The sequence below is a fragment of the Pseudorca crassidens genome, chromosome 9 (assembly GCF_039906515.1).
Source record: "Pseudorca crassidens isolate mPseCra1 chromosome 9, mPseCra1.hap1, whole genome shotgun sequence".
NCBI classification, from domain to species: Eukaryota; Metazoa; Chordata; class Mammalia; order Artiodactyla; family Delphinidae; genus Pseudorca; species Pseudorca crassidens.
In genome coordinates, this window is record NC_090304.1 from 87,705,705 (window position 1) to 87,719,359 (window position 13,655).

At 42.4% G+C, this 13,655-nt stretch overlaps 1 protein-coding gene across 4 annotated transcripts in view; it reads left to right on the forward strand.

Annotated features, from left to right (window-relative positions):
• ZC3H12C (zinc finger CCCH-type containing 12C) overlaps positions 1–7,922 on the forward strand; it is a 70,239-nt gene extending 62,317 nt beyond the window's left edge. For all 4 annotated transcript variants that reach the window (XM_067750962.1, XM_067750964.1, XM_067750965.1 and 1 more), the window contains one exon: positions 626–7,922. In XM_067750962.1, the coding sequence (XP_067607063.1) occupies positions 626–2,022 (1,397 nt within the window). In that variant the 3' untranslated portion in view covers positions 2,023–7,922. The remainder of the gene's footprint in view (positions 1–625) is intronic.
• The last annotated feature ends 5,733 nt before the right edge of the window (positions 7,923–13,655 follow it).

The window sequence follows — 13,655 nt, forward strand, 5'->3', positions numbered from 1 at the left end:
ATGAGTATTTAATACATGCCTTTAGAACACAATATATTGTTAAACTTTTGCTGTTAAAAATAAATTTGGATGGCATATAGTATGTGGTTCTTTTGAATGTAATTAAATTTAAGAAAAAGTCTATGTGAAAAAATTATTACTTTTACCTAGCTGGGTTCAACACATATGCATTTCCCTGAATTAAAACATGGTTTTGGTTAACTCTACATGAAGTAAGTTTTCAGGCAGATAAAAATTTGGAGTTCTTTCATCTAGCTACACATCAGATTAGCTTGGTTTTTTCACATCACGGCAGTACATTATGTTCTGCAAAACAGAATGTCCTACTGATTGCAGAGTCATAGTGGAAGAGAAGAGGCAGGTAGGAATTAAGGACACAGGGTATTAACCAAAACTCTGGAGGTGATTGTTACTCATTCAGCCAACTTTCTTATTGCTCTTGATAGTGCCGACGGGGGAAGACTGAAAGGCGGCATTTCTCAGAAACAAGTAGCGGAGTAGCAGTGAGCACAGCTTTCATTTCTGCCCTTGTTTCTTCTTCACGTTAAAAGAGCAGTGCCACACTGGGTGTCCAGGGTCTGATGGAATGAATGGCCCTTTGCCTAACTGATTTTACTCTTCACAGGAAAGAAGTGTACCTATGGACACAAGTGCAAATATTATCATCCAGAAAGGGGCAGTCAGCCTCAGCGGTCAGTGGCTGATGAACTGCGTGCCATGTCTAGAAACACAGCAGCCAAAACTGCAAATGAAGGAGGACTGGTGAAAAGCAACAGTGTCCCCTGCAGCACTAAAGCCGACAGCACTTCCGATGTTAAGCGAGGTGCTCCAAAGAGGCAATCGGATCCAAGCATAAGGACTCAAGTCTACCAAGACCTAGAGGAAAAGCTTCCCACCAAAAACAAACTGGAAACCAGGTCTGTACCTTCCTTAGTTAGTATACCGGCTACTTCTACCGCAAAACCCCAAAGCACTACATCTTTAAGCAATGGCCTTCCATCTGGAGTTCATTTCCCACCTCAGGATCAAAGATCACAGGGACAATATCCTCCAATGTTGATGGCAACCAAAAATCATGGAACGCCAATGCCTTATGAACAGTATCCAAAATGTGACTCGCCTGTCGACATCGGATATTATTCCATGTTGAATGCATATTCAAATCTGAGTATCTCAGGCCCACGAAGTCCTGAAAGGCGTTTCTCCTTAGACACAGACTATAGGATAAGCTCTGTCGCCTCTGACTGCAGCAGTGAAGGGAGCATGAGCTGCGGGAGCAGTGACTCGTATGTGGGGTACAGTGACCGCTCCTATGTCAGTTCTCCTGACCCGCAGCTGGAGGAGAATCTGAAGTGTCAACACATGCACCCTCACAGCCGCCTTAATTCTCAGCCCTTCCTGCAGAATTTCCACGACCCCTTAACCAGAGTGCAGAGTTACAGTCACGAAGAACCAAAGTACCATCACAAACCTCCCCTCCCACACCTGGCCGTGCACCTGCAGCACGCCGCCGTGGGGGCCCGGTCCAGCTATCCTGGCGATTACCCGTCTCCTCCGAGTTCAGCGCACTCGAAGGCACCACACCTGGGGCGGTCCTTGGTGGCCACGAGAATAGACAGCATTTCTGACTCTCGGCTGTATGACAGTTCTCCTTCCAGACAAAGAAAGCCTTACACCCGCCAGGAAGGGCTGGGAAGCTGGGATAGGCAGAGCTACGGGATCGATGTGTACGGCTACCGGCAGACTTATTCTTTGCCTGACACCTCCACGCAGCCGTGTTACGAGCAGTTCACCTTCCAGAGCCTCCCTGAGCAGCCGGAGCCCACCTGGCGCATCCCGTACTGCGGAGTGCCGCAAGACCCCCCCAGGTACCAAGACAGCCGAGAAAAGATTTATATCAACTTGTGCAACATCTTCCCACCTGACCTTGTGAGAATTGTCATGAAAAGGAACCCTCACATGACAGACGCCCAGCAGCTGGCTGCAGCCATTTTAGTGGAGAAATCACAGCTGGGTTATTGAAAGATGATGCATCTTTGTGGTGTTTAGTAGTTTTTTGTTCAGCTCAAATGCTGAGGGAGGTTTGCTACAATAGCACATGTGATCTCCTTCTCAGCAAGGAGGTTATATAGTATCCATTTATGTGAAATACTGTATCATGGAATCTGTATGTATAGCCCCACATAGTGGAAGTATCACGGGATTGCTTTACATTCAAACTTTTTTTTAATATTTCCTTTTTAAAGCTATATCCTTGGCTGGAGATTTTTCCAGTTTGATTTATTAGATGTATCTGTGATCTTTGATATTAATCTTTGGTGCATCAGGGGTTTATATGCAGCACTTTTTATCCTTGTTTCATGTTTTATTAACTTGGTGTTTGTCTATCAATTGCAAGCAATTACAATACCTTTAGAATGTTGAACATTTGACTAGACCTAGCAAACTATTTTTTCAAGCCAAGCATAATTGGAATCTTTTACAGCTTTTTAAGTTATTTTTATTTGGGGAAAGTGGGCTTCTTTGTGCTATAATCATTATTTATAGAAACAAAGATATACTACAGTACTGACTTTATATTTTAAACAAAATGAAAGTTACCAGTTTATGTTGAAATGGGTAACAGTATATATTAGAATGATTTACAGTATGGCACTTTTCGTTGTTTTATTTTCGTTTGGATTTTCTGTGTTAAGTAATTTGTTAATTTAATATGGTTGATTTAAAGGAAAGCAGATGCAATCAATGGAAAAAATTGTTTCCATTTTTTTTTTTTATAAAAAAGGCAAAAGCCATCAACTGTTACAGTTTAGAGCTTTGTTATCCAGCTATGATGTGCTTCTGGACAGTAGAAATGGAATTGAATTCCTAGACTTCCATTAACCTGTATTTTTTAATGTGTTTGTCTTTTTGTTTTGGGGCACAATACTGGATAAAATAACCCTTTTGCAGTACTTGCCTGTTTTTAACGAATCTAATCATTCTCAATGCAACTTTTTTATTTAATATACCCTTTAGCTTTCCTGCTATTTATCAAGGCTGGCCTGAGGTGGTTTTATGTGTTGAGGATATGCAACATTTATTGATACTGCACTATAGAAATGGTGATGCAGGAGTTGTAAATGGTAACTTAAAATTTTTGTAAAATACTGTATATTTTCCATTTTCCTGAAGGTAGTTTTTTGGGGGGGCCTGTTATATTATTAAGGCCAGATTCTTGCCACAAATAGTGTAGTTTTAGATACAGACTAAAGTCTGTTCTCGTATTAGTAAGGGATATTTCTGGTTTCAAAGTCATGGGTTTTGCTGAGCGTGGATTCGTTTCTGTCGCTGGTTAGAAGAGAGATGATGCAATCAGTGGCAGACAATTGTGTGACTGACACGACTTCACCGCTGCCTCCAGTTTTTGAGTTTTACTTAGTGTAACAGACGCATTCCGATCTGTTTCTGGAGTGTGCCTAGATGCCCTGGTTATCCTTATTATTCTACCTGCTACAGTTTGAAGTAAAGCCCTGAAAAACCAGAAAGTACCTTTTACTGTTGATACAAATTGTATCTTTTTAACTATAAGAACTATTTTGATTTGTAGATCTAGTTAAAACACAGATGTGTAACTATGATTAGACTTTTGGGCAACATTTTATCCCTTATTTAAATACAAATTTTTAAAGTAAAATTGAGGTCTAGAATAGGGTAGAAAATAAAAACAATTTAGGTAAATAAAAGTGTCTGTCTTAGTTTTATATATTAAAATATATTAAATGAATTTATTGGCATTTTCTTTCTCCTAAAACTTATCTAGCGTGAACTTAACTTAAAATAAAGGTAAAATGCTGCCTGAAAATAACGTCCAAGCACCTTTGACTAGGACAACATTTTCACTACTCGTGTGACACTGTGTGTCGCATGAAGTAGGATTTGGGTTACAGTAAATGCTTCTAAAAGGCATTGTGCATATTGACATATCCAATAATCTGAACCATGTTCAGCAAACCTAATTCAGGAAAGTGGGGTTCACAGTCGCTGCTGCCGCCTGCTAGGTGAGGTGCTCCTCGCTGCGCCCGCAGAGGATACGGGCACGGCCGCATGGACCCACCGAGGCGTCCTCTGAGCGACCTGCTCACTTGTGAAATCGTTCTCCTGATTTTGTCGGTCACTCTCTGTAACAAGTTTAATGTAGATGCTAACCCAGTGCCAAAAGTAGAGTTACAAACGTGGAGTACCTTTCATCTCAGTCTTATTCTAAGCTTGCTTTTTTTTTTTAGTATGAAATCATTTTTAAATTGTACAAGTAGGTTTTGCTTCCATTTTCTTAATTTTTGCATTTGAATTATTTGAAGATTCTGCCAAATTTTATGAAATTTCTTTAAATGAGGTCTTCGGTGAAATGTGTAACACACCCTTTAATTTGACCTCCTCATGTCTGTAGCTAAGTAGCTCTCATTGCTTTCCGGATTTTAGACTATGAAAAAACAGTGGGGCTTGCCGCCACGTGGCCTGACGTGAATAGCTCTGAATAGTCACGCTGAAATCCTGCAGTGTAGTTGACTGTGAGTTAAGAAATAGTTTTCTTATGTCAACAGGAAATTTGTCCCACCCCACCCGCGCTTTTTTTTTGAAGCACCGATGTTGCTTTCAGAGCTTAAGAATGAGATATTTGGCTGACTTTAGATGCAGCAATTTCTTAATTATCTAAAGCAATAAGTAAAAGGATCCATCATTAATTAAATTCAGAGCTGATCCCAAAACTTCATTTTAGCCAAAACTTTCACCTTAATCGTATCTTCAGACTTGCTAACAAATAACCGGAGAGAGGTATGTTAGTAAGTAGTAGAAGTGGTCAACTGATAGAAGAGGAGGATTCAGATTGGAATATTCTGCCCCTGAATAATTGACAGTTGACTGTTTTACACAGTAACTAGCCGGTTTGTTGTCTCTGTGTCTTAGTACAGAGGGAGTAGTACCCAACTGGCCAAATTCTGGCCCTTAGTATTTCCTCCTTTCTTGCATGTGACATCTAAGTTTTCAATTTCCTTTTTGTGATCACTGTATCCTCATAGAGTTTGTCATTGACCTAAACATTTGAAAGAAATGCACACCAGTATAAAATATTTGATACTGGTAGAAACTTGAACTTTGTGTTTTTATGAAAATTCATTTATGAGAATATGTAATATAACTAAAAAGAGTGTTTTTATATATATATACATACATGCATACATATTTGTTAAGAAGTATTAAAAATGGGAGAATGTTACGCTTTTGATGGCTAAGTTTTCCTTAATTAAACTGTTTCTTTGAGTTATGGACAACCAAGTCTGGAGTCTGGATGACCAATGATAAGATTTAGAACCACTTGAATGGAAAGCAACTCTTTACTGGCTTTATTCCTGGTATTTTTAAAGAATTATTTTGATAATTTTAATAGAATGTGTAATTTTAAAACACAGAAAAAAAACTTAAAGTAGTATTGCTTATACAGATAATTATTTAACATGTCTTTTATGGACGTATCTATATGTATATAGACAGTAATATATTTATAAAACAAATATACTCTATGTTGTAGTCATTAGTTTGTAATAGGTGGGAAGATGGCCCTGGATATGTTTGTGTGTGTTTTGAAAACGCTTGAGCTGTTTTTCCCCTGACTTAATGGCATATACCCTAAGGGATATTTGGTTTTTATTATTCTTTTTGCTATTCAACTTCCTTATTCAAGATAAAATAAGATGTACAGTTTCCCGGCCATTCTGTTAGATGTGGCTCATCCATTTTATTATCCTCCAACTCCTGGAAAATTCCTGAGTGACCTGGAATCAAACAGGTTATGGCCAGAGAGATCAGTTATGTTCCAAATATGTTAAACATGGGAACTCAGCTGGGATGTTGAGCTTCTTTGGTATACACCAACAAATAAAATGAAGTATAAAATACATGAACTACACACGTGCATTTGAAGAAGAGAAAGCAGAGTGTTCATAAAAGTAGAGAAACATATGCGTTATTTTAGATTGCTCTGGGAAACCCCCTAGGGCAAGGGTTGACAAGCTTTTTCTGTAAAGGATGGGATAGTAAATAATCCAGGGCTTTGAGAATCATATGGTCTCTATAAACCACTCACCTCTGCCCTTACGGTGTAAAAGCAGCCACAGAAAATATATAAGTGAATGAGTGTGGCTGTATGCCAATGAAACTTTATTTTACAGAAAGGGGCGGCAGGCCCGATTTGGCCTGTGGGCCATAGTTTGCTGATTCCTGCCCTAGAGGGAGAAAAACAGGCATGTTAAGCAGTAAATCCTGAAATATGTTAACGTAAGAAATAATAATTATATTTTAGTTGGCATTCAAAGAAAATCCGTTATTGATGGCCTTCGAAAGATTTGTGAGACAGTCACATATGAAAGCATCTTAATCCACTTATGTTTTTCGCCTGGTCACACCCATTATTTATTAGAGATATTTCTTGTGTTTAACCACCCAAAAAAAGCATTGTGTAAAAAGATGTTGTAATAATTATTGGAGTTTTTTCATGACCTTTCTATTTCTACTGATAAATGGGAATCCTTACCTGCCTTTTGTTTTTTTAAGGGCCTAATGGACCAAAAATTCTGTTGTGTTTTGAAAATTAGCATATAATTGGCCATAAAATATTGTAAAGACTGCATTTATCAGTTACATTTTTCTGCTAGTTTTTGATTTCTAAAAAATGACAGATCAAAAATGGTTTTAAAGTAGATCAATATATTGTAAGTTTACATACTGTAACTTTATTCTGTAAAATTAAAAATTGTGACTAGTGTAATTGTGAGTGCACTTGCTGTATTGTGACTCTCTTTATAGGAAACAAAGTGTATCCCTGCTTTCTCTGTCCAAACCTTTAGTATAGATTTTTTTAAGACACTTTAGGACTGTCCTTGGTGAATGATATTCTTAACATTATCCTGTGTGATTTTTAAATTCATTGGAGTACACACCACTGAGCATGTTCATTCACAGTGCTTCATAAATTGTGTTAACATCGTAATATCATTTCCACCGGAACAGTAAAGTTTTGAACATTGCCATCCACTTAAGTAATTATACTTTCTTTTAGGATTGGAATATAACTCTAGCTTTTAACAGGTGTTTACTGTTTTAAATGGTTAATTTTTTTTCTTTAATGCCTTCTGTTCACCTGCTTTCTGCTTCCGTTATAATAACACTTTCGTGTGTTGGAAGCAGCTTTTTCCCTAAGGTCTTTAGTCTTTAAAGGATTTAAAAACAATTTAAGGTTTTGACCACTTGACAATTGGGCAGTAAAAAAAAAAAAAAAAAAAAGTCTGTGCATGTTTCAATTCAATTTTACAGAATGTGTAAAATTTTTTAAACCATGTACCCAATTTGCCAATTTTCTGTCCAGATATTTCAGGTGAATAACAAATTATTCATTAAAGCTTTTGACCCCTTTCTTGAAGGAGCTTGTGCCTCAAGGGAAAAAGACATTGAAGAGCAATGGTTTGTTTTTATAAAGAATATGTTTTAGATTTCCTAAAGTTTTTGGAAATTATAAACGTCCCAGCTAATACACACATGCACACTTCCGCAGAGATGTGGACACGGCATTGCCAGTGAACCCAGTTACTGCTTTTATCTTTTCCTTCTAGGTTTTCTCCTCCCAAACCAGAGTTGTTTGCTGAGCGTACAAGTTCCAATTTGATCCTTCAAACTTTTCTTATAAGAAAATAAGACAAAGAATATGTTTAGAGCAACCGTCTGATAAACTGATGTGATTCTATTTATCCTATGCCTGTTCTGTGTGTTTGTGTAATGGGATTTTTACAACTCCAAAAAGCGGTATTTTAGACCTACTGGAAATCCGAATAAAAACAGCTATGTGATTCTGCCACTGAGAAAAAACATTAAAAAATTCACTTTTCTTATGGTGGTTTGTTTTTGTTTCATGAAAAACTGGACATGCAGCAGCACAGACACCACATAAGTAAAAGCGTCCTTCCCTAGTCCCACGGCTGGCCTCCCTGCGTTCAGTGGCTAGTGACACAGGCGTCCTCTGTAGGACAAGCACACATTCAGTATCAATGGTTATGTTAGAACCGTAATTAATTCATATGAAAATCGAAATTAAATGCCAAAGACAACTAGTCCTACCTTACGGTTCTAATCATTTCCATCAGTGAGTCTTTGTTTTATAGATCTTTCTAGTTTCTGCATCTCTTCTTGCATGAATCAAGTTTAGTATCTTACTAATGCTGCCCCCAATAGGTTCACTTCGTTTCTTTTGTGACCTCCTAGGAATTTTCCATTTCAGATATGGTCACAATTCTGAAATGATCTCACGATCTGCATGCTTTAACATACTTATGTCCTGTGTCAGTGTAGAAGAAACCATTTTATTTCAGATGACAGATCTCTTTCCCTCGATGCTTTTCAGACTTTTGCTTTTCTTACTTTTTTTTTTCCTAAAGTTGCTATTTGCCATAGTCGGGTATTCTCTTTTTTCCCACTTAAACTGTTTAACTGGGGTCTTATGCATCTAGGTAACTTATTTCCGCTTTGTCAGCAGATTTGATTATTGATGTTCAGCTGTGGTTGGCAGGGAACTCAGCAGATCCACAAGAAGTATTAGGTGGGAGAATCTGAGCTCAGAATATTGGAGAATATGAGATTAGGCTACAGTGCTGACTAGAGCTAATAGTTTATTTCTCCCCCACCTAGTAAGTACCTTTGTCTAAAGAGGAAGGATTCATACACATTGATGAATCAAGTAACGTTTGGGAAGAGGAGACTGTAAAAAGCAACTGCAATGGTGAATTTATTCAAAACAAAACAAAATGCCTCTAGTTGGGCCTCTCATTAGTTAAAGTATGTACTTTATAGCATTTATGCCCTCAGTCTTTGATGCTGTTTTTGAGTTAATGATGTTCATTTGGTGTTTTAAGGCTTTTATAAGGATTTTTTTTAGTCTTTCAACAGTTTAAAGAAGGTTTTCTTTTAAGATCTTTGAAGGAACCTTTTTAAAAAATGTATTTCTCTCTACATGCAACCATCAACCTGGGCATTAAGAATACAGCCTCTGGAGGCTTGATCCCACTGCACACATCCTACAGGCAGAGACAGGCAAGTTACGGAGGTAATAATGGCCCAAACCCTAGGTTTGTTAAGACTAAATGAGTCAACCCTGTGAACAGGTAGATCCATAGTGTGCATTTAATAAACTACAGCCATTGTTAGGTGAACGCGAGGTGCTTATACATAGTCGTTTTCAGATGTTTTCATGAGAGCCTTCCTATCTATACGTTATGTTGCAGAGGAGTTGGATTTTAGCCATCAGTGTAATATATATTCCATGCCCACAGGCCTTTCAGGAGTGACATTTTAAAGAGTTCTTGGCACCCAATGTCCTTGCTACCCCTGTTGTTAGGCCCTTCTTGGCTCAAGGGTATAATATCTTAATGGGGAAATAAATGGAATAACAAAAATAACAATGATAAGACAGAAGTCCACCTTTCCAGAAGCTCACAGTTCAGTAGGCTGTGGGCCGCATGACTGACCCCCCTCTGAGCTCCAGTTTTGCTCCTGAAGATGACACTTGGCAGACCTGTGTGCACCCCTCTCCCCTGACCTGAGTGGAAGGGGATGTTGGTCCCTCACTATCAGAATCTGCAAAGCCAGTCTGGACAGAGAAGCCGGTGCTCTGTGGTCTCAGGTGGATGATGCACATTTCCAGGGAGGTGTCAGATGAAATTGGGTGATTGTTTTCAACTTATTTCCTCCTGGTTTATAACTAACTGCTGCTCTTAAAGTTGGAGAGATAGGGCTGGTGGGGAGACCACTCACATGTGAAGGTTTTAGATTAACTACGGATAAGTTAAACTAAAATCCCATGAAATAGGCATGATCCCTATTTTAGAAATGAGAAGACTGACTTTAAAGCACTTGCTCAAAGGCAAATGCCTCTCTGCATGCTTCCAAAATCCTTTTTTCTCTTTACTCTGCTGGAAGACAGTAATAGGAATGGGCCCATGATCATCCTTGGTGTGTATTTTATTAGAATTTGGGTCTGAGGAATGATCACCAGCGGCACTGTAGCTGCACATTCTTAAACATGCTGACTTACCTGGGGGCAGGACAAGGCCCGGAAAACTGAACTAGAACTTTTGCTCCTCTGCTTCACTAGACCCCCCCCGACCCCGGCCACCTTCCACGTTCGTTCGTGTAGCTTAATGACAAAGATGGCTCTTGCGTGGGAAGGAAGTTTACCCAGAGAGCTGCCTGTCCGGAGGTCTGTGAGGACAGCCCTGGCCCAGGACCCAAGCTAGCTGCCAGGCTCAGCGCACAGACCTGCAGCCTCTCCAATGAGCAAGACTAATGGGTTCTGTGGTGGAAGGAAGCTGTTTTACAGTCTGGACCCCTGCCTTCACTCCTCAGAGCTCTTTGTAGGCCTCGAGAGTAAAAGGCAGTACATTCATTTCTAATGTTTCCAGTCGTGCACAGAGCCCTTCGCGGGTGTCTTTTGAGAAGCCCCATTTCGCTTTCAGACTCCTGACAATGCCCTCTGCACACACAGCACCTTTTATGTGAGGCAGCTGCCATTTGCATTTCCCATGCTTTCTATTTGCACAAATTCAGCATGAGATTAGAAACAGAAAAGTTTAATTAGGTGGTTGAACAAATTCCCTCCCCAGGTCCCCAGGAGAGCCAGATGAGGGACAGAATACTGAAAGAAGGGGAAATAAAATATTGCTATGCACTTCCGGTCCGCCCGACCCCTGGCCTCCCGCGCTCTGGTCCCGAGGCCGGAGCGGCTAGGCTCAAGAGCACAGGGCGCCCTCCACCCTCGGGCCGCTGGCACCAGACACTCGAGTCCCGGGCACAGGTTTTGTCACCACCTCAGCCTTCAAAGCTCTCCGCTCCCCCTCCACTCTCCAAAGATGTAATTATCATTCATTTCAATAATTGTTTCAAATACGCATATGAAAAGAGTAAGGGAGATAGCAAATACAATTTTGTAAGTACATGAAATGCCATTCAATAAACTCTAGAGATTTATTGGTTTGCTTTGTCTGTTACCAAATTAACGAGAGCATGACAAAGCACCTTGCACAGTTGTGAAGGCAGCACACGTTACAATGCTGTAAATTATAAAGCAGGTGAGGCAGGAGATAGATGGGCTCCAGGTTAGACGTTTACAACTGGCCTTCTATTTACATTTCATGGGGCAGGAAAAGTGGGCTTCAGGCCGGACACTTAGAACTAGGCCCCTGCTTGCATTTCCTGACACAGGAGGTAGGTGGGCTCCAGGTCAGACATTTAAAATCAGCCTCCTGTTTGCTCTCTTGAGATAGAAGCAAGGACAGAGAGACAGGGTAAACAGCCAAGCTTTGTCTCTGGTAGACACCTTAAGATAACAGTCATGGTGAGAATAAAGAGGGGCAAAACCTTGTTTGAGTAAAGGATCAAAGGATCTCCGCTTCCCCCCTCCTTGGTGCAAGGGAGACACTACACATGCGCAGAAAGACTCCTTGGGGGTCAGGGAACAACTCCAGGCCGTGGAGACTCTTGCCTCTCTCAGACGCCTACACATCGGGATCCATCTTGGCTGAGAGGTGCGTGCGCACCTAAGGGGAGGGTCCTGAGACAAATGGGGGCGGGGGGCGGTGGCTCGCGGACAAAGCAAGATGACTGGCCAGAAGGGAGACGAAGGCCCGAGAAAATGCCCCCTTATAAAGGACTTAAACTTCCCAAAGGAGCCACTCTCTCTGAGTTCACCCGTGTGTCTTTCCGCATGTACTCTGCTTTTCCAATAAACTTTTTACTTTTCTCTTTACCTTCTGCCTCCTCGCCTGAATTCATTCTTGACAAGGCAGGCAAGAACTAGAGATCCAGGCCCTAGCTGCTGGCCCCTGTGGTCTAGTTGTTAGGACTCCCGGTCCTGGAACTAAGCTCTTGCTTCCAGCTACCGCTCACTGTTACTTGCTGCAAGCTGCCGCTTACTGCTGCTTGAGTCTGAAATCACAGGGAGGGGGGTGGAGAAAAATGCACTTCCTAGTCCAAGATCAACTTCATGGATTATGTGGAACTCGGGCAGGCGGGGAGCTGTGGGAGGGGCGAGAGAGGGCCTGGACGAGGCCACCGGCCCAAGGGGCAGCGTGGGTGATAGGGCCACCAGTCCCAGGCTCTTACGGGCCCTGGAGCAGAGCTCTTGCCTTCACACGCCCTGCCCTCTCTTCCTGCTTCTGAGTCACCCAGAAAGGTGAGCATCCTCAGCTCTGCCCCCTCACCCTCCCCAGCCAGAGTTTGCCTGGGGACTGAGATCACCAGGTAGCCGTGGGCCTGGGGAAAGAAGAAAGAAGAGGATGGTGACTGGCTCCGAAAGATCCCCCCCCATCCCTCGAACAATTTAATATACAGAATTCTGATGCCACTTCCCAGATTGGGAGTGGGAAATGCCAGGTGGTTAAAGGGAAGGTTCAGGGAACCTTTGAATCTAGCCACAGGCTCTAGTTCTGTCGTTAAAATATATGTGCATTCAAGGATCGAGCAACCCAGCTCTAGCGGCCCGAGCAGAAGTTAGAGGGCAGTCGCCACAGCCCGCTTGCTCAGGTCCTGGGGAGCCCTGTGGGTGTGGTTCCAAAGTTGCGGCCCATCTTGCAGGTCTGTGTATTCACTTAAACAGGTAGCAGTGTCATCAGACTGCCTTGCTGAGCCTCCTTTGCTGAATAGGAGGCACAAGACAATTTCCCCTGCTCTGCCTGGGGTCAAAGTGCAACACCTCCCCAGCTACCACCGGTAAGCTCTGTCCACACGGCACTCCCCTCGAGAGACCCAACATTTCGGAGGCTAACTGTACGGTCCCAGGGGAAATGAAATAGTTTTGAGACACATTGGGTCTTTTGGGTTGTAAAGCAAAAACTTGTAGTTGGCAGTAATACTGTGCCTAGGGCCTGGGGCAAAGCACAGACGCTAACAGCACAGAGAGCTGGGTGGAGGGAACCAGCGAGAGGGAATGGTGAGAGTCCAGCCACTCTGGCCTGGGGAACAGCGGCGCTAAGTCCTGGGCGGGAAGGTGCAGGGAGGGTAGGCGTGGGCAGAGCAGCAGCTTTGGAGACACACAGACCTGGCTGCCAACCTAGTGCCCCGTTGCCACACTTACAACCCTGAGCAGGTCCTTAATCTCGAGGCGGCTCAGCTACTTCCTCTATTAAAAAGGGGGATCTTTTTACCCACCTTCCAGAGGTGTCAGTATAATCAAATAAGAACTAGAACCTGGGACATAATAGTGGCTGAAAGACGTGAATTCCCTTTCCAGCCAGAGCCCTGAGCCTGGCCCCAGCCTCCCTCTGCCTCCCCCACCACCCCCAAAAGCTTGCAGGGCACACACAGCAGCTCTGCAAGGCCTCCCTGCCACCCTTTCCAGATCTCACTTCATCACCTCCTGCCCAGCCTCCCCACTGTGCTGGCTCAGCCTCTAGTAACCCCGCTTCCCTGGTCGGCCTCTCTATGCGGCCCCCCTCAGATCCACCCCCTCCCTGTAGCCAGACCAGAGTTAACCAGCACTTTAGAAGCCCTTGAAGCCCCACACCCGACACGCACACACTTCCTGTGTGACGCAGCCAGAACTCCTTACAATATTCAGAGCCCCCGTCACAGTGATA